Consider the following 27,514-nt stretch of genomic DNA (forward strand, 5'->3'; position numbering starts at 1 on the left):
TAGAAATTGAAGACAGGAGACCGGTCTGTAATTGTTCATGTCCAAGGGATCTAGGGAGGGCTTTTCCATGAACGGCCGTAACACCGCTTCTTTTAAACATGATGGAAAATAGCCCTAACTAAGAGATGCATCTATGATATATTTCAGGTGATATGAAAAGGGCAAGGGTTGGGAGGGCAAGTTCTCCTCTTCACACTTACAAGGAGCTTGGTCACATCCTCAGTACTCAGATTCAAACTGATCCAGTATGATCTTACTCATGGACACCTCACTTATAGCCTCCGCAATAATGCTGACGTCCAATTTGGCTATTATCTGAGAGACATTATCTGTGAAATAGTCATTTAATGCATCATAGTTAGCTGTGGAAGGCTCTAATAATGGGTTCCAGGAGGAAGGTGCCTGAAACAGGTCCCAAATCCCCCCCCCCCCCCCGGACTTCAGCAGTCCCTTTATGCTTCTCTTCCCTTGGCACTTTCATTCCTTTCAGATGCCCCAAAGACCCCTTCTCAGCATGCGCAGGGATCGTAAGGCCTTTGCTGCTGCTGCTGTTTATTCCATTGTCGGCCTTTGGAAGAAGGGAAGGACTACGGCCTTTTTTCCTTCCTTCCAGAATGGAGCCCAAGCTGCGGAGCTGGACTCAGGAGGGAAAGGCTGGGAAGTCTCTGCTTTGTACATATAGTTCTGTCTCTCTGAGTATATATGTGTGTTTGCCTCTGTTTTTATGTCTGGGAATGGAGCTGAGGGCTGAGGAGAGAAGAAAGGGTACATTTTGTGCAAATGCAGAATTTCTGTACATCAATGAGTCCAGTGTGTTGAAACAACAAAAACTTTATTTCAAACACATAATCAGAAATTCAGTGTTTAAGTCAGAGCTGCCCTCCCCAAACCAAACATTAAAACCCCAAAACCTAAAACATCACACTCGTCCAAACCTGCCCCTCCCTCCAATTCCCACAGTCTATGTCCCACAGATAACAAGGCCCCCTTTGCCCTTCCCAGAAAATAGCCCTTTCTGTTAATACCTGTCCCCAACTTTCTTCAGCCAACATCGAACAAATTCCAAATGCTATCATTCCCATAACTATTCTAACCAGCTGCAGCCAATCCCACCCCTCTGTTTAACTAACCTATTCCACCACTATGATCCCCACTCAAATTTATAAACGAAAGCAATAATCTATAATAAAGGCAATTAAAACCTCAAAATAACAAAATATAATTGAAAAACATAAACAGGCATATGGACACACAAACCTAACACACGAAATCACAAGGGCTTTTTCTTATCACCACAAGATTTAAAATATATTCTTTGTTTTGCTTCTTGATAAATATAATGTTAGTTCATTTCTGGAATTTGTGTGGCTTCTCTCCTGTGTGGATTCTCTGATGATTCACTAGGTTTGACTTCTGAGAAAAACATTTCCCACAACGCTGGCATTTGTATGGCTTCTGTCCTGTGTGGACTCTCTGATGATTCACTAGGTTTGACTTCTGAGAAAAACATTTCCCACAACGCTGGCATTTGTATGGCTTCTCTCCTGTGTGGACTCTCTGATGTGCCAATAGGTATGACTTTGAAGAAAAACATTTCCCACAATGCTGGCATTTGTATGGCTTCTCTCCTGTGTGGACTCTCTTATGTGCCAATAGGTCTGACTTCCGAGAAAAACATTTCCCACAATGCTGGCATTTGTATGGCTTCTCTCCTGTGTGGACTCTTCGATGCATGACAAGGACTGACTTGTAGGCAAAACACTTCCCACAATGTTGGCATTTGTATGGCTTCTCTCCTGTGTGGACTCTCTGATGTATCACTAGGTGTGCCTTTGAAGAAAAACATTTTCCACAATGCTGGCATTTGTATGGCTTCTCTCCTGTGTGGACTCTCTGATGTATCACTAGGTATGACTTCCAAGAAAAACATTTCCCACAATGCTGGCATTTGTATGGCTTCTCTCCTGTGTGGATTCTGTGATGTGCCAAAAGGTGTGACATCTGAGAAAAACCTTTCCCACAATGCTGGCATTTGTATGGCTTCTCTCCTGTGTGGACTCTTCGATGCATGACAAGGACTGACTTGTAGGCAAAACACTTCCCACAATGTTGGCATTTGTATGGCTTCTCTCCTGTGTGGACTCTCTGATGTATCACTAGGTGTGCCTTTGAAGAAAAATATTTTCCACAATGCTGGCATTTGTATGTCTTCTCTCCTGTGTGGACTCTCTCGTGAGTGACAAATTCTTCTGTAAAGGAGGACAATGACAGACAAGACTGAATGTCAGTGTTAAGAGAGGAAAGGGTTACGCCAAGATTTAGCCCCACGTTTATCCCTCCCTATTTGAGATTAAATTAATAATGTTGCTGTGAGTGACCTAAGCATGACCCTGTTCTAGATGTCCCCAAATCTATATAATGACTGTATCCTTACTCAGAGCTACCAAAGAAGAAATTGAAGGGGAACTGTCATGAGGAAATCAGTAGAAGCAGATGGTCAGGCATTTGAAAAATATTCCAATATATATATGTAAAAATACTTTGATTGAAAAGTGGCATCATTTCCTGTGAGACTCCCATAGAGTGTTGCAAGCTAACTGCAGAGGAAGCTTCATGCTGTGTGGCACCAGGAGATGACTCACAACCAATACAGTACACAGCTCACATGTGGATTGATGTGGGTTGGAGTTGTGTGTACAAGAGATTGTGAAGTTGATGAAAGTCAGAGAAGAGAGCTGGTACATATTTGTTTTCTATTGCAACGCAAGCTACAGAACCTCCAAGGACTTGGAGGAAATCAACTGTGTCTGTGAGTTATTTTTAAGTGTGGAAAGTGGTTAATGCATTGCCAATGCCTATATCTGGAGATTTGCTACTGTACTCTGCTATGTTATTATTGAACTCTGGGAGTGTTGCCTTCAGACTGTGCTATACATTGGCTTTGAATGGGACCAGAATTCAGAGCCAAGAAGGAGCTGAGAGCCGGTGTGATAATCCTTTTTGGCTGAAGTATTTCCACCAAGCACCCATTTAATTTAATTCAGTTTCAGACAATTCTTTCCCCACCCAAGAAACATGCTAAAGCAATTCCAAGTTATGGAACAACTTGCCGGAGGAGATCCGTCTTAACACCACCTTGGATGCTTTCAAGAAAGGACTTAAGACGGATCCCTTCCGGCAGGCTTACCCAGCTGACCTCTTGTAAAGAACTTAAGGAAAAATCCCACTTCTGATCACAACTGTGCATTTTAAATGATGTTTTTATTTGTCCCAAATTGAGTTTTAAGCGTTTTGTTGTTTTACTGTGTGTAAATTGGATGCTATTGTTGTTTTGTGGCTATTTTACGGTTGTAATACTGCCTCGCTCCATTGAGAGAGGCGGGTAAATACAAATAAAACATTATTATTATCAGTATAATCTGTGAGGTTGGTGGCTGCCTCCCAATCCCCAAGGCCCCTCTCCTGGTCCTTCCCAGAGGTCCCTTTCTCTCCGCACAGAGCTAGGCAATCCTGGCTTTGCTCCTGCCTCCCCCTCCTGGCTCCCATAGGCCTAGAATCATAGAGATGGAAGAGACTACAAGGGCTATTCAGTCCAACCACATTCTGCCATGTAAGAATCAAAGCATCCCTGACAGATGGCCATCCAGCCTCTGTTTGAAGATCTCTAAGAAAGGAGACTCCACCAAAATCTCAGAGGGAGTTTGTTCCATTGTCGAACAGACCTTACTGTCAGGAAGTTCCTTCTTATGTTGAAGTGGAATCTCTTTTACTGCAGTTTGCATCCGTTGTTCAGTGTTCTAGTCTCTGGAGCAGCAGAAAACAAGCTTGACATTACTTCAAATATTTAAACAGGGCTATCATATAACCTCTTAACCTTCTCTTCTCCAGGCTAAACATCCCTAGTTACCCAAGTCGTTCCTCATAGTTTCCAAATCCTGCACCATTTTAGTCGCCCTCCTTTGGACATGCTCCAGTTTCTCCACATCCTTTTTGAATTGTGGTGCCCAGAACTCGACACAATATTCCAGGTGAGGCCTGACCAAAGCAGAATACCATGGCACTATTACTTCCCTTGATCCTGACACTATACTTCTATTGATGCAACCTAAAATCGCATTGGCCTTGTTAGCTGCCACATCACACTGTTGACGCATGTTCAACTTGTGGTTTACTTGGACTCCTAGATCCCTTTCACACGTAGTGTCATTCAGCCAGGTGTCCCCCATCTTATATCTGTGCATTTCATCTCCCTCTTAAGCCTGATCCCCTTCCCTTTCTCCCTCCGCTCTCCAACCTTCCTTCTTGCCCATCTGCACTGCTTCAGTATTTCACCTTCACCATCTCTTTCCTGCCTTTCTGTTTTTCACATTCGCTCTTTCTCTCTATCACAGACACACACCAACAGAGTGTGATGCATAAAAGGGACACTTTGAGGCTCATTTGTTGAGAAAGGCAGGATAATCCATATGCAAATTACTCATTGGGAAAGGCAAAGCAAGGGGGCTGGGTCCTGGACTTCTGTTTTGGTGAGGATCAAGCACCAGGGAGCAGTATTAAGACATCTCTAAGACAGGGATGGGCTACTGTTGGGGATTGGGGGCGTCACATTGGCCCCCAGGGGATCTCAGGGGCAACCACACATTGTATTGCCTTAAAATAGGAATAATGTTTTGGGCCTCAGTATCCCATTGCATCCCTTTGGGGAAGTGAAGCAGAACCTCAAAAGGCTGGAAGAGGGCCAAAAAAGGAAACATACTCAGAGATGTGCTACCATTTCAATGAGAAATGCATTACTAGTAATCTCCATGCTGTCTTCCTACAAAATCCTAGCATTGGTGAGATATCTGGGGGCGGAACTTAGTTTCAGAATTAAAAAGTCCTTTGCTTCCACCAAAAGGTTTATTGAGAAACTCAGGCAGAAGGGTCCATTAATAAGTCTAAGCTGTCTCTGAAGTGTCTAAACCTTTTCCCTCTGTCATTAACTACCTTCACACTCCTCCCTTTTCCTCCCCTTCAGCCCCTAACCAGCCTGGCTGCCAAGGTACCGCTTGCCTTCTTCTTTCACCGTTCACATACGACTCTCCCCCTGGGGGCATGTCTTCCACCCAAAACTCACAAACCAGTCAGCTAAGAGCCTCCACAACTGCTTCCTTTCCCCAAGCCATTCTAGGCCCCATTATACTTACCAACTACTTAAAACTACTAGCATTTAAACTACTAACAATCCCCCCTAAACCCTAATACCATTCTGGATGAACCACAGAACCTGCTTCTGACAATTGGCAGTTTACAATACAGTATTTAGAATCCTTATAAAGTGGAGAGCAATAGTGCCTCACTAAACTACTAATTCAAATATTCTACAGGATGTTGCTATCACAATTAAACTACGCTTCAGAGGGATCTAGGACTCCTAGTAGACCACAAGTTGAACTTGGACCAACAGTGTGATGCGGCAGCTAAAAAGGCCAATGTGATTCTAGGCTGCATCAATACCAGTATAGTTTCTAGATCAAGGTAAGTAATAGTGAAGCTCTATTCAGCTTTGGTCAGGGTTTACTTGGAATAATCCTGTGTCCAGTTCTGGCCTCCGAAATTCAAAAAGGATGTTGACAGGTTGGAACATGCCCAGAGGAGGGTAACCAAAATGGTGAAGGATCTGGAAACCATAAAGCCCTATGAGGAGTGGCTTAGAGAACTGGGTATGTTTACCCTGGAGAAAAGAAAATTAACAGCGGATATGATATCCATGTTTAAATGTTGGAAAGGGTTGTATTGAGGATGGAGCAAGCTTGCTTTTTGCTGCTACAGAGAAAAAGAGACACCACAATGGATGCAAACGACAGAGAAAGAGGTTCCACCTAAACATTAGGAGGAACTTTGGGACAGTAAGAGCTCTTCGACAGTGGAATATACTTCCTTAGAGTTTGGTGGAGTTCTCTTCTTTAAACCAAGGCTGGATGGTGCTTGGAATGTGTATTCCTGCATGGCAGAAATGGACTGAACTGGATGGCCCTTGTTGTCTATTCGAACTCTGTGATTCTATAATGCTAGTGGATTCCGGTTCCTTACCCACAGAGGCCACATTCTGATAATTCTCCATCATTATATAATTGTACATAAGTCTCTGCTTCTTCGTCAACAGTTTCCATTCATCCTCAGTGAAATATACTGCCACATCCGCAAAGGTCACCTGCAACAGAAAATAGCCCTCATCCAGAGAGTGACTAAGCTAAAGGGGAGGAAAGCACACGGTGCATCCAAATAGTATTTGATCACTTTAGAATTCAGTCCAGGAAATAAACTTTACATTCTGTCAGCAAAATAAAAGCTACTGCTTTTGAGATCCAGTTTGTCTCGAATCTTTTTAATATTAATACACAATATAATTTAGACCATGGCTGGGATATTGATGATAGATTAGGATACTGACTATCCCAACACATACAGTACATTTACCCGACAATGAATTATGGTGCATTTAGACATTTCTTGACACATTTCAGAAGCAAACATCATTTTTAATAACAGTTCTGGGGAGCACTCTGGGCTTGAGGGCCATTGGGCCCACCCCATATTAAGATCCAGAGATGTTCTCCCATAGCCCCCAATATTTCACAGATTGTAAAAGCAAGACACATGTGGACAAGCAACCCAGAAGGCAGTAAAGATGGCCAAAGTTGTTTATGAGGAAGATCACACAAGCTAGGAAGGGCACAGCAGTTTGCCTTTGCATCAGCCTCCTGGGAAGGGCCATATCCTGCCTCCTTCTTTCCTCTCCTCTCCCCACTTTTGAGTTGGTGAGGTGCAAACTCAATTGCACTCAGGAACTGAAGAGAGCTGAGAACGGGAAAATTGGTAGGAGGAGAGGGCAACCGGGAAATTTTTAAAAGCCCCTGAAGTAGTGGGGTGACACAGGATTAAGCAGGACTTTCCCTGCCAAACTGGGACAGTATCGTATCTGCTTCCTTTCATAAACTGGCCCAGCAATGACACAGATGAAGCTAATAGGATAGTGACTCACCAAAGAGCTGTTGTACCTCGGCATCCTCTTTCTGTTGGAGCCCAACTCCCTCCACTTGGCCTCTGTGTCAGCCATCAGGTGGGCAGGGGGTCCTGGTGGCCCTGCACTTGGTCACTTACAGCAAGAGAGGCCCCAAAGCCGGGTCCAAGGGGTCCAAGATGAAGTTCCTGAGAAAAGAGACCAGGGTTAGGATTGGCTTGGCAAGAAACACTGCAGCACTCAAAGACACAGAGAACAGCATCCTACTGGTGACATACGCAGGTGACATATGCCTCCTTTGGGTCAATGCAGAGGTGGGCATCCCCTTCCTCCCTCTGTACCAAATAACACCATCTGGACCTAGCACAGATTCACTGCAGCTCTCATACACAACAGATACTCCATGCCTTCTTAGAGTGATGGGGGATTAAGGGATGAGGAATTGAAGAGGGCCCTGTTAATGTCCCATAGCTAGATGTGAAATGAGTGGCCATGGAGGGCAGAAGGTGACAATGCCTAGGAAGCTCCTCTGAGTCCCAGCCCTAGGAATGAGTGGCAGGAGTTAGTCCAGGGGGTTGAGGGGGCCTCCTTTCGCAAAGGGGGAGGCAAGGACTGGTGGGACCCTCCCCAGCTAGGGCCCAAAGGGAGGGTCTCTTTCCCACCTCTCTCTCCCAGCCCCCAAAGCCCAGCCTCCCCACTGGCCCTGGGTCCCCTGCCTCCCCTTCCTCAGAGCCTCACAGGCCCCTCCCTCCCTCCCTCCCTCTCCCCAAAATGGAGGATCAGAGGCACAAAGGGACACACAGTCCTCTTTTTGGCTCAAGGAACCTGGCCTCCTTCTCGCTCTGGAGCCTCAGAGAGAGAAAGAGGAACCTCTGTTCTGTTGGGGTGTGTGGAAAGACGCACTGTGTCCACCACGACCACCTGCAGAGTTGAACCACATCGACAGGATGCCAGGGAGAAGGAATCTGTGGAGATGTCTGCAAAGGTATTCTGGTCAAGAAGGAAATATTCCTTCACCACTGCAAACGGACATGAGCTCCAGGCTTGAGAAATAACCACAGAACAAGCCTTCACTCTTCATGAGGACTTTAACCTTCGTTTGCAATATTTACAATATATATATACACAGTGTATTGGACAACCATCTCTAATACACACTATTTACACAACCAACAATAATAACACAACCTGTGACGCAGCCACAGTAACACCATCCACAGAGAGGCAGTTGCTCTCACACACCAACTGTCTCACTCTGTCTCTCAGTGACAGTTAGGAAGGACAGTTGACAGTTGCATCAACATTGTGATGATGCACTGTTCGAATGGTGACACATATAACTGCCACTAGAGCTGTATATAACTTGCACAACAGCTCCACCTAGTGGCCACATCCATGTCATTTCCTGACATGTTCAACTGAGGCTTCAGAGAATGTTCCGGAACATAGATTCATAGAATTGGAAGAGACCACAAGGGCCATCCAGTCCAACCCCTGCCATGCAGGAAATCTCAATCATAGCATTATTCCCCACAGTCACAAGCAGCACAAAATGTCCACCAGAACACAAAATGGCTGACAGAAGCAAAAACGTCCACCGGGACACAAAATGGCCGCCAGGACACAAAATGGCTCCCTCTGCCTCAGTGCTTGGCAGTTGGAAGTTTGAGGCCTTCAGAGAACTCAAAATGCAGGATGAAAGGGCCCCAAAGTCGGAAGGGACCCCAAACAGGATTTCCAAACTTAACAACACCTAAAAATTAACCTGATGCTTCCATTGAAGTAGAAACCTGATCCCTCTCCCTCATTACAATCAACAGTGAAAGATATTAATATTAATATTAAGAATGCCCATTGTCCACAACTCAGCTGAGGTCTTGACCGGTCAGGGAGGCCAGTCCAGCTGCAGGTGGCCTCCGTCCGTCCTCCTTTCCTTCTGCATTCCTCCTCTTTTCCCCAGCATCAGGCCCTTTCCCAAGAAGGCTGCATCCGCACTATAGAAATAAGGCACTTTGACAACGCTCTCAGTGCTAGGGAATCCTGGGATTTTACCTTTGGGACACTTAGCGTTCTCTGCCAGAGAGCTCTTGTGCCACAACGAACTACAAATCCCAGGATCCCATAGGATGGAACCAGGAGAGTTAACACACTTTAGAACTGGATTATTTCTGCAGTGCACATACCGCCTGAGTCGGTTTCAAATAGGTAGAAGCACCTATGTCTTGTTTTTACCCTCCTAATAATGGTTTACCTTTAAAAAAATAAGTAGTTTGTTTTAGTCTCTAATCCTTATTTTTGTTGTTCTTGTTTGCTTCTATATTTGTTTGTTTCATTCTTGGTGATATGAGTTATTCTGGTCTGTCTCCTTCCTTCTTCCCTGAAAATCTATTAATAAGGAAACTGGGGAGGCTTTTAAAACCTCCCAAAGGAGCCACTTTTGGCCTTTTTTGGGGAACTAGCCTCCTCTTAGAAGCCAAAGCCCAATGTTTGTGAAGAATAATAATAAGGCTTGTATTAAAACTATCCTCCCATTTCTGATCCCTTTTAAAACCCATGTTCCCCAGAAGGAGCAGAGCTGCATAATACGAAAACCCTCTCAGAAAAGAGACACACTTCCTTCCTTTTGGCCCAAGGAGCCTGGTCTCCTTCTCTCTCTGGAGCCTCAGGAGAGAAAGAGAAGCCTCTGTTCAACTGAGGCCTCAGAGAAGGTTCCGGAACATTATTCCCCACAGTCACAAACAGCACAAAATGGCCTCTGGAACACAAAATGGCCACCTCTGTCTCAGCGCTTGGCAGTTGGAGGCCTTCAGGGAACCCAAAATGGAGGATGAAAGGGGCCCAAAGTCAGAATGGACCCCAAACAGGATTTCCAAACCTTGGCAACACCTGAAATGCCAAACTAAAAGTACATTCCCAGAGTTCCAGAACACTGAGCCATGGCAATTGCAGTGGTGCAAAACAGGAATGCCCAGGGAGGTGGCATTGATGATGATTAAGGGGTGGTGGCAGCCTGATAATATCATCATCACCATCACCATCACCACTTCCATTGCTCCAGTGTGAGAGCCACCATTAAAAGCATTAAAAACCCACTTGGGGATCCGATTCACACTCTCCCTCCTTCAGAGAGAGTGGCCCATGCCTGGAAGGCCTGCTGGGCCTCCTTCCTCCCCTCCATGGGGGCAGTGGCCAAAGCAAAGTAGACCCAAGCCAGGCCCAGCCAGCCCTCAGCACAGCAGTGAATCCTACCGCTTCCAGGCCTTGTCACTCTGCTGCCACTCTACTCTACTCTACTCTACTCTACTCTACTCTACTCTACTCCCTCGCTCTCTTCCTTCCTTCCTTCCTTCCTTCCTTCCTTCCTTCTCTCTCTCTGTCCCCTTCTCTGCTCCTCGTTCATTCTTCCGCACGCAAACCTAAATAGAGAGGCAGAAGCTCCTCCCCTTCTTCATTCTGGCCAATGGGGGAAGAGGAGCTGGAAGACCCCGCCCCCTGCCCCACCCTCACAGGCTCCTCCTGCAGTTAATATGGAAGGCAGGCAGTGTCGCCAACAAGCCTCGAAGATAATTCCCCGAACGTTTGGCCAAAACTCACCAAATCCCCCCAATATCTCACCAAATACTTATTTCAACTCTCAAAAGTACCATTAAAACCAACCACCAAAATCACACCAAAGGCTCTGAAAAGTACCCATTTTGGTGTGAAAGTCACCAGATTGGCAACACTGAGGGACCCTGGAGCCCCAGCCACACGGACACTGGCCAAAGGCACACATTCCCAAAGCCTAAGACCTATGAGATGGCAACACTATGCAGGGTTTTGTGTATCTTTTCAGAGAGGGTTTTCTTATTACAAAGCTCTGCTCTTTCTGGGGAACATGGGTTTTAAAAGGGATCAGAAATGGGGAGGATAGTTTTAATACAAGCCTTATTCTTATTCTTCACAAACATTGGGCTTTGGCTTCTAAGAGGACGATTGCCCCCCAAACAAGGCCAAAAGTGGTTCCTTTGGGAGGTTTTAAAAGTCTCCTCAGTTTTCTTATTAAGACATTTTTATGCATGAAGGAAGTTGACAAACTAGACCATCTCATATTACCAAGAATGAATCAAACAACAACAAAAATAAGGATTAGACAGAAAAACAAAGTGCTTATTTTTTGACAAGTAAAACCTTTATTAAGAGGGGAAAAACCAGACTTGGGTGCTTCAACCCTTTTACAACCAACTCAGGCTGTATCTGCACTGCAGAAATATTCCAGTTCGAAACTGCGTTAACTCTCCTGGTTCCATGCTGTGGAATCCTGGGATTTGTAGTTTGTTGCAGCACCAGAGATCCAGAGCCACCCCAAAATAAGCCTCTCCGGGGCTCTCCTGGCCCTCCTTTGCTTGAGAATACTATCTCAGGGAGTCTCTATATTAGAGCATCAGGAAAACCTTTAGGTATTGTGAAGGTTGGGAAATCCTGTTTGGGGTCACTCCCGACTTTAGGGACCTTACAATCTTCATTATGGGTTTCCTGAAGGCCTCAAACTGCCAACTGCCAAGTGCTGAGCAGAGGAAGCCATTTTGTGTTCTGGCAGACATTTTGTGTTCCAGCGGCCATTTTGAGACTGGCCCATTGTGACTTTATTCTGATGCTCCTTACTTGAAGCATGTATACTGTCCCATTGTGATCTCAGGCTGATGCTTCTTGCCTGAAGGATTGACTATGGCCCATTGGGACTTCAGGCTGATGCTTTATGGACTGAGACTGGCTAATAGACAGGACTGTTGTGATTCAAGGCTTGTGCTACTTACCTGAAGGATTAAGACTGGAATGAGACTGGCCCATTGTGACTTCAGCCTGAAGCACCTTCCCTGAAGGATTGAGAATGGCCCATTGTGACCTAAGGCTGATGCTCCTTCCCTCTTGCATTGAGTCTGTCCATTTTGATTTCAGGCTGGTGCTCCTTACCTGAAGCATTGAGACTGCCCCATTGGGATCTCAGAATCATAGAATCATAAGTTGGAAGAGACCACTGGGGCCATCCAGCCCAACCCTGCCATGCAGGAACTCTCAATCAAAGCATCCTCAACAGATGACCATCCAGTGTCTGTTTAAAGACCTCTAAGGAAAGAGACTCCATTGCACTCTGAGGAAGGAGTCTGTTCCACCGTCGAACAACAAACTGTCAGTTAGATCCTCCTAATGTTGAGGCAGAATCTCTTTTCCTGGATCTTGCATCCATGGTTCAGGGTCCTGGTCTCTGGAGCAGCAGAAAAAAAGCTTGCTCACTCTTCAATACGACATCCCTTCAAGTATTTAAAAGGGCTATCATATCATCTCTTAACCTTCTTTTCTCCAGGATAAACATCCCCAGTTCCCTAAGACATTCCTTATAGGACATGGTTTCCAGACCCTTCACTATTTTAGTCGTCCTTCTTTGGACATGCTCCAGTTTCTCAACACCCTTTTTAAATTGTGGGGCCCAGAACGGGACACAATATTCCAGGTGGGGCCTGACCAAGGCAGAATAGAGTGGCACTATTACTTCCCTTGATCTAGACACTATACTTCTATTGATGCAGCCTAAAATAGCATTGGCCTTTTTAGCTACCGCATTGCACTGTTGACTCCTGTTGAACTTGTGTCTACTTGATTCTTAGATCCCTTTCACACGTATTTTCATTCATCCAGGTGTCCCCATCCTATATCTGTGCATTTCATTTTTCTGCCCTAAATGCAGTACCTTACATTTCTCGGTGTTGAATTTGATTTTGTTAGCTTGGGCCCAGCTTTCTTGTCTGTTCAGGTCATTTTGAATTTTGATGCTGTCCTCTGGGGTATTAGCTACTCTTCCTAATTTGGTGTCATCTGCAAATTTGATAAGTATGCCCTCATTTCTGTCGTTCAAGTCATTGATAAAGATGTTGAATAGAACTGGGCCCAGGACAGAGTTGGACACCCCACTGGTCACTTCTCTCCAGGATGAAAAGGAGCCATTGCTGAGCATCCTTTGGGTTCGGCCAGTCAACCAGTTACAAATCCATGTAACAGTTACCTTATCTAGCTTGTTTCATGTTTTTGTTTTATATACTGTTTAATTTGGTCAACTGCTATTAAGGAACATAGCTATGAGATTCTATGATATGAAACCTTTTGATAAATGAACAGGTATTGCAATCCTATATATACGTATTATCAGACATAACTCCCGAGAATGTTAGCCTTTTGGATGCCAGAAGGTTCCTCTCATTCTTCAGAGCAAGAAGCAACACCTCAGCTGCCTTCTAGAAGATAAAGCAAAGAGTCTTCCAAAAGAACTGAAGCCTTGGGCAAGTCACACTCTCTCAGCCTCAGAGGATGGCCATGGAAACCCACTCTGAAGAAACCTGCCTAGAAAACCCCTTCAGAGACTCCCATAAGGTCACCATAAGACCTGGAAACAACTGGAAGGCAGACCCCAAGAACAACATTGGGAAATAGGTGCAAGCCTTGCCTTGGGCAAATGTAGTGACTGGGCTCGAGTCAATGGAGGTCTTCTTCAGGCAGTAAAGGGAGGTTTATGCAAATGCAGAATGACATCACTGCTACGGAAGGCTCTCTTGACCAATCAGAGAGCAAGATAAAGGTTCTTCTGGAAGCTTCCGTGAGAAGGAGATATAAGGCCTGAGAGACCAAGAGACATTTGGGGGAATTGTGTCGGTTGGAGATCGAGAGAGAGAGTTAAAGAGCGGATCTTGGAAGTTAGTCTCAGAATTGGACACTTAGGTTTATTTATTTGTTTAATAGCTAGTATGAATTGAACATTATATACTTACAAATATTGTAACTGCAAGATTCTTAATATCTTGAATGACTTATATTTCAGTTATATTTTGTTATTTATAGTAAATATCTACTACTGAACACTCCTTTTATACGTGTCTTGGATCGGCTGATGCTTGGGAAGATCAGTAAAGAAGGAGAAATAAGGTTCCTCAACTGGTCCCAGTGTGGGTTAAGGGAAACCCTTTTATAATTCTCTGGATGATGGCAGCGTGATTTCAGGAATTTAAGGGTCTTCTGGGCTAAGAGCCATAATGTCTAAATGTCTAATTAACAATTTGTAAGACACTTTGATAGCCTTTTGGCTGAAGAGAGGGGTATAAAACTATTATTATTATTATTATTATTATTATTATTATTATTATTATTACAGGGCCGCAGTTTGGCTGCTTGGACCACCGGAGATCATCACAGTGAGTCAGTTGGAAAAGCAAATCTCACTCCAGAAAATAAAGGTATTTCAGGAGTTTGCACTTTACGTCTTTCTGTAATAATAGCTACAAAACTGATAATAGCATTTGGGATATTTAGTTTTTTAATAAAATACTGCAGATTTAAATGTTGCTTTAAAACCTCTTTCCATCTGCCACCTTTGTGCTGGTTTTGGGGGGAAATGAGAAAGTGTTGGGAGGGAGGGACTGCCAACAGAATTAGGAGATGCATTGCAGGCTATAGACAATTTGTGGCCAAGAAAGGTCCAAAAGACACGGCAGCAATAGTCCAGTTTCAGAACGCTTTAACTGCCCTGGCCCAGTGCTAGGGAATCCTGGAACTGGAGTTTATTGTGGCCCCAGAACTCTCTGACAGAGAAGGCTCAATGTCTCACAAAACTACATTTCCCAGAATTCTCTAGCACTGAGCCAGGGCAGTTAAAGCGGTCTCAAATTGGATTATTGCTGCACTGTGTTTTGGACTTAGGTGACCCTTGGCAAGTCACACTCTCTCAGCCTCAGAAGATGGCAATGGCAAACCCTCTCTGAAGAAATCTGCCAAGGAAACCCCATGATAAGGTTGCCTTAGGGTTGCCATAAATTAGAAATGACTTGAAGACACACATGAAGAACAGGAAAAAAGTCTGCACTTATTTCTCAGGTTGTACATGGGAATGGGAGGCAGTGTGGTGCAGTGGTCTGAGTGTTGAGTTACAACTCTGGAGACCAGGGTCCATTGCCCCTGTCCACCATGAAACCAGCTGGGTCACTTGGGCAAGAAGTCACACTCTCTCAGCCTCAGGGAAGGCAATGGCAAACCTCCTCTGAACAACTCTTGCCAAGAAAACCCCAGGAGAGGTTCGCCAGAAGTCGGCAATGACTTGGAGCCACACCACAAAAAACTACAAAGCCTCAAGAAAGAGACAGTGTGGCTTAGTGGCTGGAGCATTGGACTATGACCCTGGAGACCAGGGTTCAAATGTATTCTTAGCCACAGAAACCCACTGAGTGACCTTAGGCAATTCACACTCTCTCAGCCTCAGAGGGAGGCACTTGCAAAACCACGTCTGGACAAATCTTGCCAAGAAAAGCCTGCGAAGGGCTTCCCTTATGGTCACCATAAGTCAGAAACAACTTGGAGGAGGCACACAATGACAAAAAGAGCAGTAATACCACTGACACAAGGCAGCTAGGAGAAGAAAGAAAGAAAGAAAGAAAGAAAGAAAGAAAGAAAGAAAGAAAGAAAGAATATGTGGGAGTTGTAGACCTCAGTTCATAGGGATTGGAGGGGCCTTACTGCAGGGCAGGGCTCCCTCCTCTTTCTGGCCATGTGGATGCTGGGAGATCCAGCCCAGGAAATACACTGTAAATCCCATTGGCAGTTTGCCCCAAATCCTTTATGAGGCCAAAAACCCCTTTGTTAGGAAGCGAACACTGAGAAGTTTATCGCACCGGGTTCTCGGCCCGGCCCGGCAGGAAACGGAAATGAGTGGGGGACGGATTTTACCGCACACATCCATCCCTCACTCGTTCCGTTCCCCCTCTCTTCCCTGCCCCTTCCGTTTTAGAGGGGACGCTTTTTGAGAACTGTTCAGAACAGTTCTCAAAAATTTCCCCCTCTGGAACGGATTAAGAACGGAAGAGAGGGGGAACGGAACGAATGAGGGACGGATGCGTGCGGTAAAATCCGTCCCCCACTCGTTCTGCACTCATCCCTACTCCTTCTGTTCCGTTCTCAGAACGCGTGGAAGGAACGCAGTGCGATAAAGTTCTGAATATCCCAGGAAGGCTCTATATCTCCCTCCAGGACCTCCTTCCACTCTTCCCCTCAGTCTCTCTCTCTCCCCTGAAGGCCTCAAACTGCCAACTGCCAAATGCTCAGGAAGAGGCAACCATTTTGTGTTCCAGCAGCCACTTTGTATTCTGGTGGCCTTTTGTGTTCCAGTGACCATTTTGTGTTCTGGCGGCCATTTTGTGTGCTGCTTGTGCCTGTGGGGAATAATGGTCCGGAACCTTCTCTGAGGCTTCAGTTGAACAGCCTCTCTCCTGAAGCTCCAGAGTCAGAAGGAGGCCAGGCTCCTTGGGCCAAAACGAAGGAAGTGCGTCTCTTTGTGTGTCTTTTGTGTCTCTTTTCTGAGAGGGTTTTCTTATTACACAACTCTGCTCCTTCTGGGGAACATGGGTTTTAAAAGGGATCAGAAATGGGGAGGAGAGTTTTAACACAAGCCTTCTTCTTCTTCACAAACATTGGGCTTTGGCTTCTAAGAGGAGGACTGTCCCCCAAAGAAGGCCAAAAGTGGCTCCTTTGGGAGGTTTTAAAAGTCTCCCCAGTTTCCTTATTAATAGATTTTCAGGCAAGAAAGAAGGAGACAGACCAGAATAACTCATATTACCAAGAATGAAACAAACAAACATACAAACAAACAAGAACAACAAAAATAAGGATTAGAGACTAAAGCAAACTGCTCATTTTTTAAAAAGTAAAACCATGATTAGGAGGGTAAAAACAAGACATGGGTGCTTCTACCCTTTTTCAACAGACTTAGGCTGTATCTGCACTGCAGAAATAATCCAGTTCTAAAGTGTGTTAACTCTTCTAGTTCCATCCTGTGGAATCCCGGGATTTGTAGTTTGCTGTGGCATGAGAGCTCTCTGGCAGAGAAGGCTAAGTGTCCAAAGGTAAAATCCCAGGATTCCATAGCACTGAGTGGTTAAAGCAGTGTCAAACTGTCTTATTTCTATAGTGCGGATGCAGCCTTCTTGGGAAAGGGGCTGATGCTAGGGAAAAGCACTTGGGACCTCTGGAGGTTTCAGCAGTTGATTTATTGCTGCAGGGTTTCTTGCCAAGCCAATCCTAACCCTGGTCCCTTTTCTCAGGAACGTCATCTTGACCTCCTTGGATACGGCGTTGGGGCCTCTGTTGCTGGAAGTGACCCAAGTGCAGGGCCACCAGGAACCCCCTGCCCACCTGATGGCCAACACAGAGGCCAAGCGGAGGGAGTTGGGCTCCAACAGAAAGAGGCTGCCGAGGTACAACAGCTCTTTGATGAGTCACTATCCTAATAGCTTCATCTGTGCCACTGCTGGGCCAATTTATGAAAGGAAACAAATAAAATACTGTCTGAGTTTGGCAGAGACAGTCCTGGTTAATCCTCTGTCACCTCATTATTTCAGGGGCTTTTAAAAATATCCCGGTTTCTCTCTCCTCCTCCCACTTTCCCCCTTCTCTGCTCACTTCAGTTCCTGAGTGCAATTGAGTTTGCAGCCTATTAACTCAAAAGTGGGGAGAGGAGAGGAAAGAAGGAGAAAGGATATGGCCCTTCCCAGGAAGCTGAGGCAAAAACAAACTGTTGTGCCCTTCCTAGCTTGTGAGAACTTCCTCTTAAACAACTTTGACCATATTCAGTGCCTTCTGGGTTGCTTGTGTCTTGCTTTTCCAATCTGCGAAATGTTGTGGGATATGGGAGAATATTTATGGATCTAAATATGGGGTGGGCCCAGTCGCCCTCAATCCCACAGTGCTCCCCAGAACTGTTATTAAAAATGACGTTAGCCTCTGAAATGTAGTAAGAAATGTCTAAATGCACCATAATTCTTTTGTGGCTAAATGTACTGTATGTGTTGGGTTAGTATCCTAATCCATCATCAATATCCCAGCCATGGCCTAAATTATATTGTTTATTTTTTTGTAATTTAGCTTTATTAATTATTTCATTTTCATTTCTAACATGTATTTCCCAAACAGTTCTAAAAACAAGTTCAATTACAGTCACAATTTCCAACATACAATACTCTCTTATCTTCTTTTCTTCTTTTTCTTCTTCACTTCCCAATCTGCTGTCTTTTGTGTGATATTTACCGTAGTCTTTCTGCTTCTTGCTAATATTACATACATTCCGTCTATTAATCAACAAATATTTTCCATATCCTCTCTCATGTTACTCCTGATTAACTTATAACAGTTTTTTCTCAGGAAGAGGGGAACAAATGAGGGAATGTATGTCCACATGTATATCTCCAAATTATATTTAACAAAAAAGCGTCCTCTCTAACTTTGATTTCCTTGAATATATTCTTTCCCCTGGTTCCTATTTATAATGCCCTTCTCCTTTTCCTACTATATTCTTTATTAATGTTAAACCTGGTCTTTACTGATACCCCATCTCTTTTCCCAGTATTTCGTAATTTGCTTCCAATCCTTTTCTATATTATCTCCTTTCTTATTCCCTAACATATAGGAGAGTTTATATATCTCTTTGATCTCACTGATTTTTAATAACCAGTCATCTATCCATAAATCTTCTTCTGGTTTCCACTTTTGGGCTATCATCGTCCTTGCCAATGTAATCAAATATAACATTATCCGCCAAAGTTTTTTCTCATCCTCACTTTTCAAGAAGTATGTCATATTTAACAGGTACAATTCTGTTTTTTTCTTAAATTTGATACCATATATTTGTTGAATTATTTTGTGTATTTCATCCCAAAACTTTCTCACTTTTTCACACTTCCACCACATGTGGATCATCGTAACCTTTTCTTTATGGCAATTCCAACATTTATCCGTTTCCCCTTCAAAGAGCTTTTTTATTCTAACCGGAGTATAATACCACCTATTACTACTTTTTAGGAAATTTTCTTTTAAGTCTTGGGATCTGGTAAAAGCATTTGTCCTTTTCCAGGCTTTTTCCCATGCCTCCAATGGAATTTCATGTCCCACGTCCTTTGCCCAATCGAGCATATATTGTTTTATTGGTTCGTTTTCCAATTCGCTCTCTCTAAATAGTTTATAATATTTACCTATTTTCTTTTCTTCCGTTTTCATTGTCAGTTCATCTAATTCCATTAATTTTATCTCAATTCCCACTGTCCTAATATCCTAATTGAACATCCTTTTTATTTGGTAATAACTATACCAATTTATTTCATTTTTTTCACCGGTCAATTCTTCTCTGGATTTCATAGTCATTTCTTGTTTTCCTTTTCCTTTTCCTTTTACTAAATCTATATATCTGCGCCAATATTTCCCAGAGTCCCATCTATTAGCAAACGCCTCTTGCGTTGACACCCAAACAGGTATTTTGAAATAGAAAATTGCTTTTATTTTCCTCCAAGTCTCCAACAAGGCTCTGCGAATCGGGTTATTATGAAAGTCTCTGTTAACAGTAATTTTGTTATACCATAGGTATGCGTGCCACCCGAATCACAGATCTGGACCTTCCAAATTTAATGTTTGTGTATTATTTAGCCTAATCCAATCCTCTAACCAGAACATATTACATGCCCATCTATATAGCTTTATATCTGGTATGGCACATCCTCCTCTCTCTTTTGTTTCTTTTAAATTTGTCCATCTAATTCTGGCTTTTCCCCCATTCTAAATAATTTTTTTAAAATTCCTTGTTCCATTGCTCCATAATCTTTGCTGATATGCTAATTGGTAAATTAATAAAAAGAAATAAAATCTTGGGTAAAATTACCATTTTTATGGCAGCTATTCTGCCGAGGATCGGTAAGTTTAACTTTGACCATCTGCACATTTCTTCACTAACCTTTTCCCACCTTGTCTTTTAGTTGTTGTCAGATAAGTTCATGTTATTATTGGACAGCCAGATTCCTAGATATTTAACTTTATAGGCCACATCACATCCTGTTTTTTGTTTCAGTACTCCTTCTTCCTGTTTGCTCATATTTTTTGATTTTATCACTGATTTTCCTTTATTAATCTTAAATCTTGTAAGTTTACCAAACCATTTTAAATCACCCATAACATCTTCTATATTATTTAGCGGATCCTCCAATATTACAACTAAATCATCTGCGTAGGCTCTAACTTTCACTTCCTCTTTCTTTATTTTTATTCCCTCAATCCTTGGATTATTTCTAATTTTGTTCATTAAGAATTCTAATACAGTTATAAATAATAACGGCGATAGCGGGCATCCTTGCCTTGTCCCCCTTTGTATACCAAATTCTTTTGTTAATTCTCCATTAATTTTTAAACAGGCTGTCTGGTTTTTATAGATTTCTTTCCCATTATTAACAAAAGCTTCTCCCATATTCATTTGTTTTAATAATTCAAACATAAAATTCCAGCTAATGCTGTCAAAAGCTTTTCCGCGTCGACAAATAATAAAGCAGCCTAAATTATATTGTTTATAATATTGCATATTATATTGAAAATATTTGAGACAAACTGGATCTCAAAGGCAGTAGCTTTTTTCTTGCTGACAGAATTTAAAGTTTATTTCCTGGACTGAATTCTAAAGTGATCAAATAGTATTTCTGATGCACCATGTGCTTTCCTCCCCTTTTGCTTAGTCACTCTCTGGATGAGGGCTATTTTCTATTGCAGGTGACCTTTGCGGATGTGGCTGTATATTTCACTGAGGACGAATGGAAACTCTTGACAAAGAAGCAGAAACTTATGTATAATCATATAATGATGGAGAATTATGAGAACGTGGCCTCTGTGGGTAAGGAACCGGAATTCACTAGCACTATAGAATCATAGAGTTGGAATAGATCACAAGGGCCATCCAGTTCAACCCACTTCTGCCATACACATTCCAAGCACCATCCAGCCTTTGTTTAAAGACCTCCAAAGAAGAGGACTCCACCAAACTCTAAGGGAATATATTCCACTGTACACCCAACTCCAACCCACATCAATCCGCATGCAAGCTTTATACTGTACTGGTTGTGAGTCATCTCCTGGTGCCACACAGCATGAAGCATCCTCTGCAGTTAGCTTGCATCATGCCATGTGCTCTGACTCAAGACTCTATGGCAGTCTCACAGGAAATGATGCCACTTTTCAATTAAAATAGTTTTACATATATTTAATGGAATATTTTTCAATGGCCTCACTATCTGCTTCTACTGATTTCCTCATGGCAGTTCCCCTTCAATCTCTCCTTTAGTATCTCCTATAACAATACAGTCATTATATGGATTTGGGGGCATCCAGAACAGAATCATGCTCAGGTCACTCACACCAATTTTATTAATTTAATATCAAATAGGAAGGGGTGAACGTGGTGCTAAATCTTGGGGTAACACTTTCCTCTCTTAACACTGAGATTCAGTCTTGTCTGTCATTGTCCTCTTTTACAGAAGAATTTGTTAGTCACAAGAGAGTCCACACAAGAAAGAAGTCACATAAATGCCAGCATTGTGGGAAATGTTTTTCTTCAAAGTCACACCTAGTGAGACATCAGAGAATCCACACAGGAGAGAAGCCATGCAAATGCCAGCATTGTGGGAAATGTTTTTCTTCAAAGTCATACCTATTTACACATCAGAGAGTCCACACAGGAGAGAAGCCATGCAAATGCCAGCATTGTGGGAAATGTTTTTCTTCAAAGTCATACCTATTTACACATCAGAGAGTCCAAACAGGAGAGAAGCCATACAAATGCCAGCATTGTGGGAAATGTTTTTCTTCAAAGTCATACCTATTTACACATCAGAGAGTCCACACAGGAGAGAAGCCATACAGATGCCAGCATTGTGGGAAATGTTTTTCTTCAAAGTCATACCTATTTACACATCAGAGAGTCCACACAGGAGAGAAGCCATACAAATGCCAGCATTGTGGGAAAGGTTTTTCTTCAAAGTCAGACCTAGTAAAACATCAGAGAGTCCACACAGGAGAGAAGCCATACAAATGCCAGCATTGTGGGAAGTGTTTTTCTTTGAAGTCAAACCTAGTGATACATCAGAGAGTCCACACAGGAGAGAAGCCATACAAATGCCAGCATTGTGGGAAAGGTTTTTCACTGAAGTCATACCTAGAGAGACATCAGAGCATCCACACAGGAGAGAAGCCAAACAAATGCCAGCATTGAACTAATATTTTTTTCAAGAAGGATTGCAGAAAATTTATTTTCAATCCAGTGGTGAAAAGGCCGTTACGATTTGGATTGTAATGTTTGACTGTCCGTATGTCTGTGGTTTATCTGTGCATATGTCTGTTTATCTTTTAAAGTTACATTTTGTTAAGTTTAGGTTTTAATTGTCTTTACATTCTGCCCTTGGCTTAGGTGGGAGATCCATTCCGGAACACCCCCCCCCCGCCAGATAAGCAAAATACCGCACATGCAGCCATATTCAAGTGAATGGGGCTTGTGCATCTGGTGGTGCCATGGCGCCCATGCGCCATGGGCCCGCACCTCCATCATCCGAATGAGACGCCCCGCCACTTGTGCTCCCATGTGGCTTTCACCATATACTGAATGCCGCATATGAAGCAGGTGTACTGTAATATAGATAACTGTTTTGGATTATAAACTTGGCTGGGGATTATGATTTGTGGTATAGCTTACCTAGATGGGGGGGGGGGGGGCTGGGATGTTTTACAGCTGGCTAGAATAGTTATGGGAATGATTAAGAGAAAGGAGTTAGTTTCTGAGAATGGCAAAGGGGGCCTGGTTAACTGTGGGGCATAGTCTCTGGGAATGGGAGGTGGGGGCTAGGTTTGGAAGAGGGTGGGATTTTAGGTTTTGGGGTTTCAATGTTTTCTTTGGCTTGGGGAGGGTGATTCTGGCTTAAATGCTGGATTTCTGATTATGTGTTCTCAATAAAATTATTTGTTGTTTCAACACGTTGGACTCTTTGATGCACAGAAGTTCTGAATTTGGACAAAACACACTTTCTTCTCTTCTCAGTCCTCAACTCAGTTCCCAGCCATAAGAAGAACAGAGGCAAACACATCCTCCAAGTCTCCTCAAAGGAAGAAAGTGTATGAAAGTGTATGAGAAAAGGGGGCAGGGGGCCCTTGAGGAGAGGCATGGCCATGGGGGGAGGGGCAGGGTCATTTAGATGAAAAGGGGGCTTTGAGGAGCCCCTCTCTCCTGGAAAGTAGGGCAGAGGACAGACCCTCCTCCCTTCCTCTTCATTTGGGAGGAGATGAGGGCTGGCAAGCCCCTTTCTTTGGTCTTCCAATGGGGCACCCTCTTCATCTCTGGGGGGCTGGGATGGGGTTCAGAAGCAGGGAGGCTCCCAGTCAAAAGACTTTTGTGACAAACAAAAAGCATCAGACAGCATAGGCTTCAATAGCATTGGAAACAACAGTTTTCTGGGGGGAAGGGGTTTTCTCTGGGGGAAGGGGACTCTGTCTGTGGGGCAGAGAAGAGCCCAGATTTAGGCCAAAGCCAAGAGCTGGCAGACGGAGGGAGCTCAAATCCCCTTCTGGGGAGAGGGACACCCCCCTGGCAACTAGGCTTAGAGGCCTACAGGATCTGGATTACCCCCCCCACACACACACACACACATCCTTTACTTACCCTTCACAACAACCCTGCAGAGGAGGGCCAGCAGAGAGATCAATGGTCCTCCTCCTGGGAACATACAGAAAGGGCATGAAAGCCATTGTTAGTTCTTTGCCTGAAAGATCCCTTCCTTGAAGGGATGGAGGTTAAAGGAAGGAAAGTGCCAAGGAAAGAGAAGGCATAAAGGGGGCATCTAGATAGGAATCCCTCGGTAGCCATTTGGGGGAAAGGGGCTCTGCCTCTGGACAGAGAGACGGAGAATGTGCTCATTTGGGAAAACGTTAGGGTGCCTATATTGGGCCACCATCCCCTCTGCCTGGAGCCTTCTTCTGCAAGCCCCATAGACAGGGAAGATCTAGATCGTGCCCTCCCCAGGAAAGGAAGCCCCCACCCTTTGCAGCCCCATAGACGGAGGGGAGATGATATTATAAGCGCCAATATTATAATGAAGATTACTATGTATTGTAGGAAAGAAATGGCAATATCTGGGGAAATATATACAAATGGCAAGAATAAGAAGGGATCCCAAATCCTGAGAGCAGCCCCCAAGCAGCCCTCTCCTGCCTTCCCCCAAATGCACCTGAGAGGTCCGTGGGACAGCAACCAGGGCCTCCCCAGAAGATCCCAAAACCAGGACAGGTTTCATGCAGGAAAGTAGAGGAAGATCGGTTGCAAAATACGTATCTGGCACATTTTTTGAAGGAGGAAGAACTAGAGTATCTCAGATGACAGCCTGCTCCATTGTGGCTGAGGAAGACCTTTTGTCTTGAAAGGTCCTCCATCAATTCCCAAAGACAGGGATAATGCCACTTATTTAGTTTCAGTTCATCTATTTTAGCAGGTCACCTGGAGCAGAGATATTGGAGGCAGTTTGTGTCTTGTAATTGTTCCTTTTGTTGTTTTGTTGTAGTCCATTCTTATCGATGTGTATTGTCATTGTATTGAAGCCTTTGTGTACCTGTACTCACAATTGCCCTTGTTTATATTATTTTTTGTAGATATTATTCTGTATTACCTAGATTAGTAGGTGATTCATAGTAATAAACTTAAGTTAGCTCCTACATTATCATTTTTTAGATGTTATTCTGCATGATATCAGTATGTTATTCAGACTAGGTAAATTGAAGCTGATTTGTGTATTATAATTGCTCTTTGTACATAGACCTTTTCTTCTCATTACATAGCATTACCTTGTCATTACTTGTTTCATCTTCACTTGGGGACCAATAAACCTATTTGGACCTAGTCCTCCCCAACTTGGTTTGGTTTCCCCCCAATAACACCCTCCCCCCCAAAAGGAAAGGAGACCCTAAAAGGGAGGTGTGGGTTTCTGATCTCTCTTTCCTTCCTTTGTTCTTCATTAATTTATAATTAATTCTTAAAATGTCATTGAAAACTGGTCTCTTTCAGCAGCAGGCCTGTCCTGGCAGTTTTCTAAAACTGTAAACTTTGATCAGTTTAAAAGGTAGATGGTTTAATACATCTGTGTCTTCTTTTTCTTTTCGATGGATGGATGTTTGAACTGAAGTTGTCTTCTTAACTGATATTGTGTATTGTTTGGTCTGTCATTGTTCCCTGCCTCCATCCATGGAGAAATGCAGATAAGAAATAATAATAATAACAATAATAATTCTTTCTTTCTTTCTGAAAAGCTCTCCTTTGGCCCTGAAAGAAGATCCCAGGTAAAGATGGGGCAGGAAGGAAGGAAGGAAGGAAGGAAGGAAGGAAGGAAGACAAGTTCCCATAAAATCAATACAAGCAACCTCCTCTTTTTCTGTTGGAGCACTAGTATGTTTTTCCTTTTTGCCCCATTGAAAAGGCGTCTCTGGTTTCCACTGGTTTCCAGTATTGAATGTTCTTCTCCATGGACAAATCCTTGAACATTTTCAAAGGCATTAAACCCCTGTCATCTCTCTTCTTGTGTTGGAATAGCATTGGGCTGGGAGGGAGGCAGAGATGGGGGAGCTTTGCAGTCAAATGTGGGGGAATATGTTTGTGCATCAGGACACCCCCCTCCCTCAGCAAAACAGGGAGGGAATAGGAGACCCTTTGTTTTATTCACCCAAATCCTCCTCCTCCTCAAAAAAGCCCCCCCCCTCCAAGCCCCCCACATGCCACCGCTTTCTGCAGCCTTCAACCCACACTTTTGCTGCCCCAACATGGTGACTTCAGGGAATTTACTGTCAGGAAGTTCTTTCTAATTTTGAGCTGGAACCTTTTTTCCTGGAGTTTGCATCCATTGCTCCATTTTGCTGTTCTCTGGAGGAACAGAAAACAAGCTTGCTCCCTCCTCAATATGATGCTCAAATATGTTCAACAGGGCTTTCATATCCCCTCTTAACTGTCTCTCTCATCCAGGCTAAACATACCCAGCTCCCTAAGTCTCTTCTCATAGGGTTTTATGGTTTCAAGACCCTTCACCATTTTGGTTGCCCTCATCTGAACACACTCCAGCTTCTCAACATCCTTTCCGAATTGTAGTGCCCAGAACTGGACACAGGATTATGCCAGGTGAGGCCTGACCAAACCAGTGTCCTATATCTGTGCATGGCATTTCATCTCCCTAAGTGCAGTGCCTTACATTCTCCCTGCTGAAATTGATTTTGTTCATTTCGGCCCAGCTTTCTAATCTATTAAGGTTACTATGGATATTGATCCTCTCCTCTGGGGTATTAGCTACTCCTCCTAATTGGGCCTCATCTGTCAATTTGAGAAGCAGGCTCTCTGTTCCTTCATCCAAGTCCTTGATAAAGATGTTGAAAAGCTCTGGGCCCAGGACAGAAACCGGTGTCACCTCTGTGGCCCAGAACAGCACATAGATGTAGAATGCCTTAATATTTAATAGTAAGGAGCAATGTGCCAGCATGGTGTAATGGACTCTGGGAGACCTGGGTTCGAGTCCTCACTTTGCCATAGAAACTTATTGGCTAGCCTTGGGCAAGTCACACTCTCTCAGCCTCAGAGGAAGACAAGAGCAAACCCGCTCTGAACAAATCTTGTCAAGAAAACCGTGTGATAGGTTCACCTTAGGGTTGCCATACGTTGGCAACACCGAGAAGGCACACAACAACAACAACAAAATGACAAACAAATACCTCTTGTTCTTGGAAGAGATTTCCAACGATGCCTTGCTTTCCAGCTGGGAAAAAGAGAAAAATTCCAGAGGTTCCCATTTCCACTAAGATTAGGAGCTCCCTAATTTCCATGGAAGAGGTTTCCTAAGGCATGTGCCAGGACAGAGGGTGGGGGGGGGAGGTGGGTTCATCGTGGGCAAATTACCGTTTGTCAGCTGAACTTGGGGCTCAGGGTCCCTAAGAAGAGGAGGTGCCCAGGACCCCCAGAATCCCCTCTGAGCCTCCAGGAGAGCAAGACTCAGGGAAGGGCCAGTCTGCGAGGGGCTGAGAGCCGCTTGGACAAAACCTTGAGGGCACCTTATTTATTTATTTATGGTATTTATACCCTGTCCTTCAGCCCTAAAAGCTATCAGAGAAGCTTACAATTATTATTTTTAATTAGACTCTTCCCTGCCTTCAGGCTTACAATCTAAAAGACACAACACAAAAGGAGAAGGGAATGGTGGAGGGAAACGAGATGAGGTCCAGTGGTTCTTCTCTCCCTCTGAGGCCTGGACCAAGGCAGATGGACTGGAGGGAGGACTCTTCTTCTTCAGGCTAGCCCTGATGGAGCTGGGCCTGCCTGGTCAACTCCCTCTCACACCGGAGGATGGCAGTTATGGATGGAGGATTCTCTTCCTTCAGGTTAGCCGTGATGGAGCTGGGCCTGCCAGGTCAACTCCCTCGCAGGCTGGAGGATGGCAGCTATGGAGGGATGACTCTCTTCTTCCAGGCTAGCCCTGATGGAGCTGGCCAGGATTGGTTTCAGGGTCTGGCAGGAAGAGAAAGGGACAGACCTCTCAGCCGCTTGAGGTTATTGGCTGTGTTTGCAGAGTACTCCAACAGGAATGTGGATTTCAACAGGTCCTGTGAAATGGTTCCTTTGGT

The 27,514-nt window shown here is 44.0% G+C and overlaps 1 protein-coding gene across 1 annotated transcript in view; it reads right to left on the reverse strand.

Annotated features, from left to right (window-relative positions):
* Positions 1–1,244: 1,244 nt before the first annotated feature.
* LOC149287686 (uncharacterized) overlaps positions 1,245–27,514 on the reverse strand; it is a 56,095-nt gene continuing 29,825 nt past the window's right edge. The window contains exon 4 of the mRNA XM_089492550.1: positions 1,245–2,156. Coding sequence (XP_089348676.1) covers positions 1,348–2,156 — 809 coding nt within the window. The 3' untranslated portion in view covers positions 1,245–1,347. The remainder of the gene's footprint in view (positions 2,157–27,514) is intronic.

The sequence above is a fragment of the Sceloporus occidentalis genome, unplaced genomic scaffold, assembly GCF_023333645.1.
Source record: "Sceloporus occidentalis isolate IW3139 unplaced genomic scaffold, rSceOcc1.0.p SCAF_57, whole genome shotgun sequence".
NCBI lineage: Eukaryota > Metazoa > Chordata > Lepidosauria > Squamata > Phrynosomatidae > Sceloporus > Sceloporus occidentalis.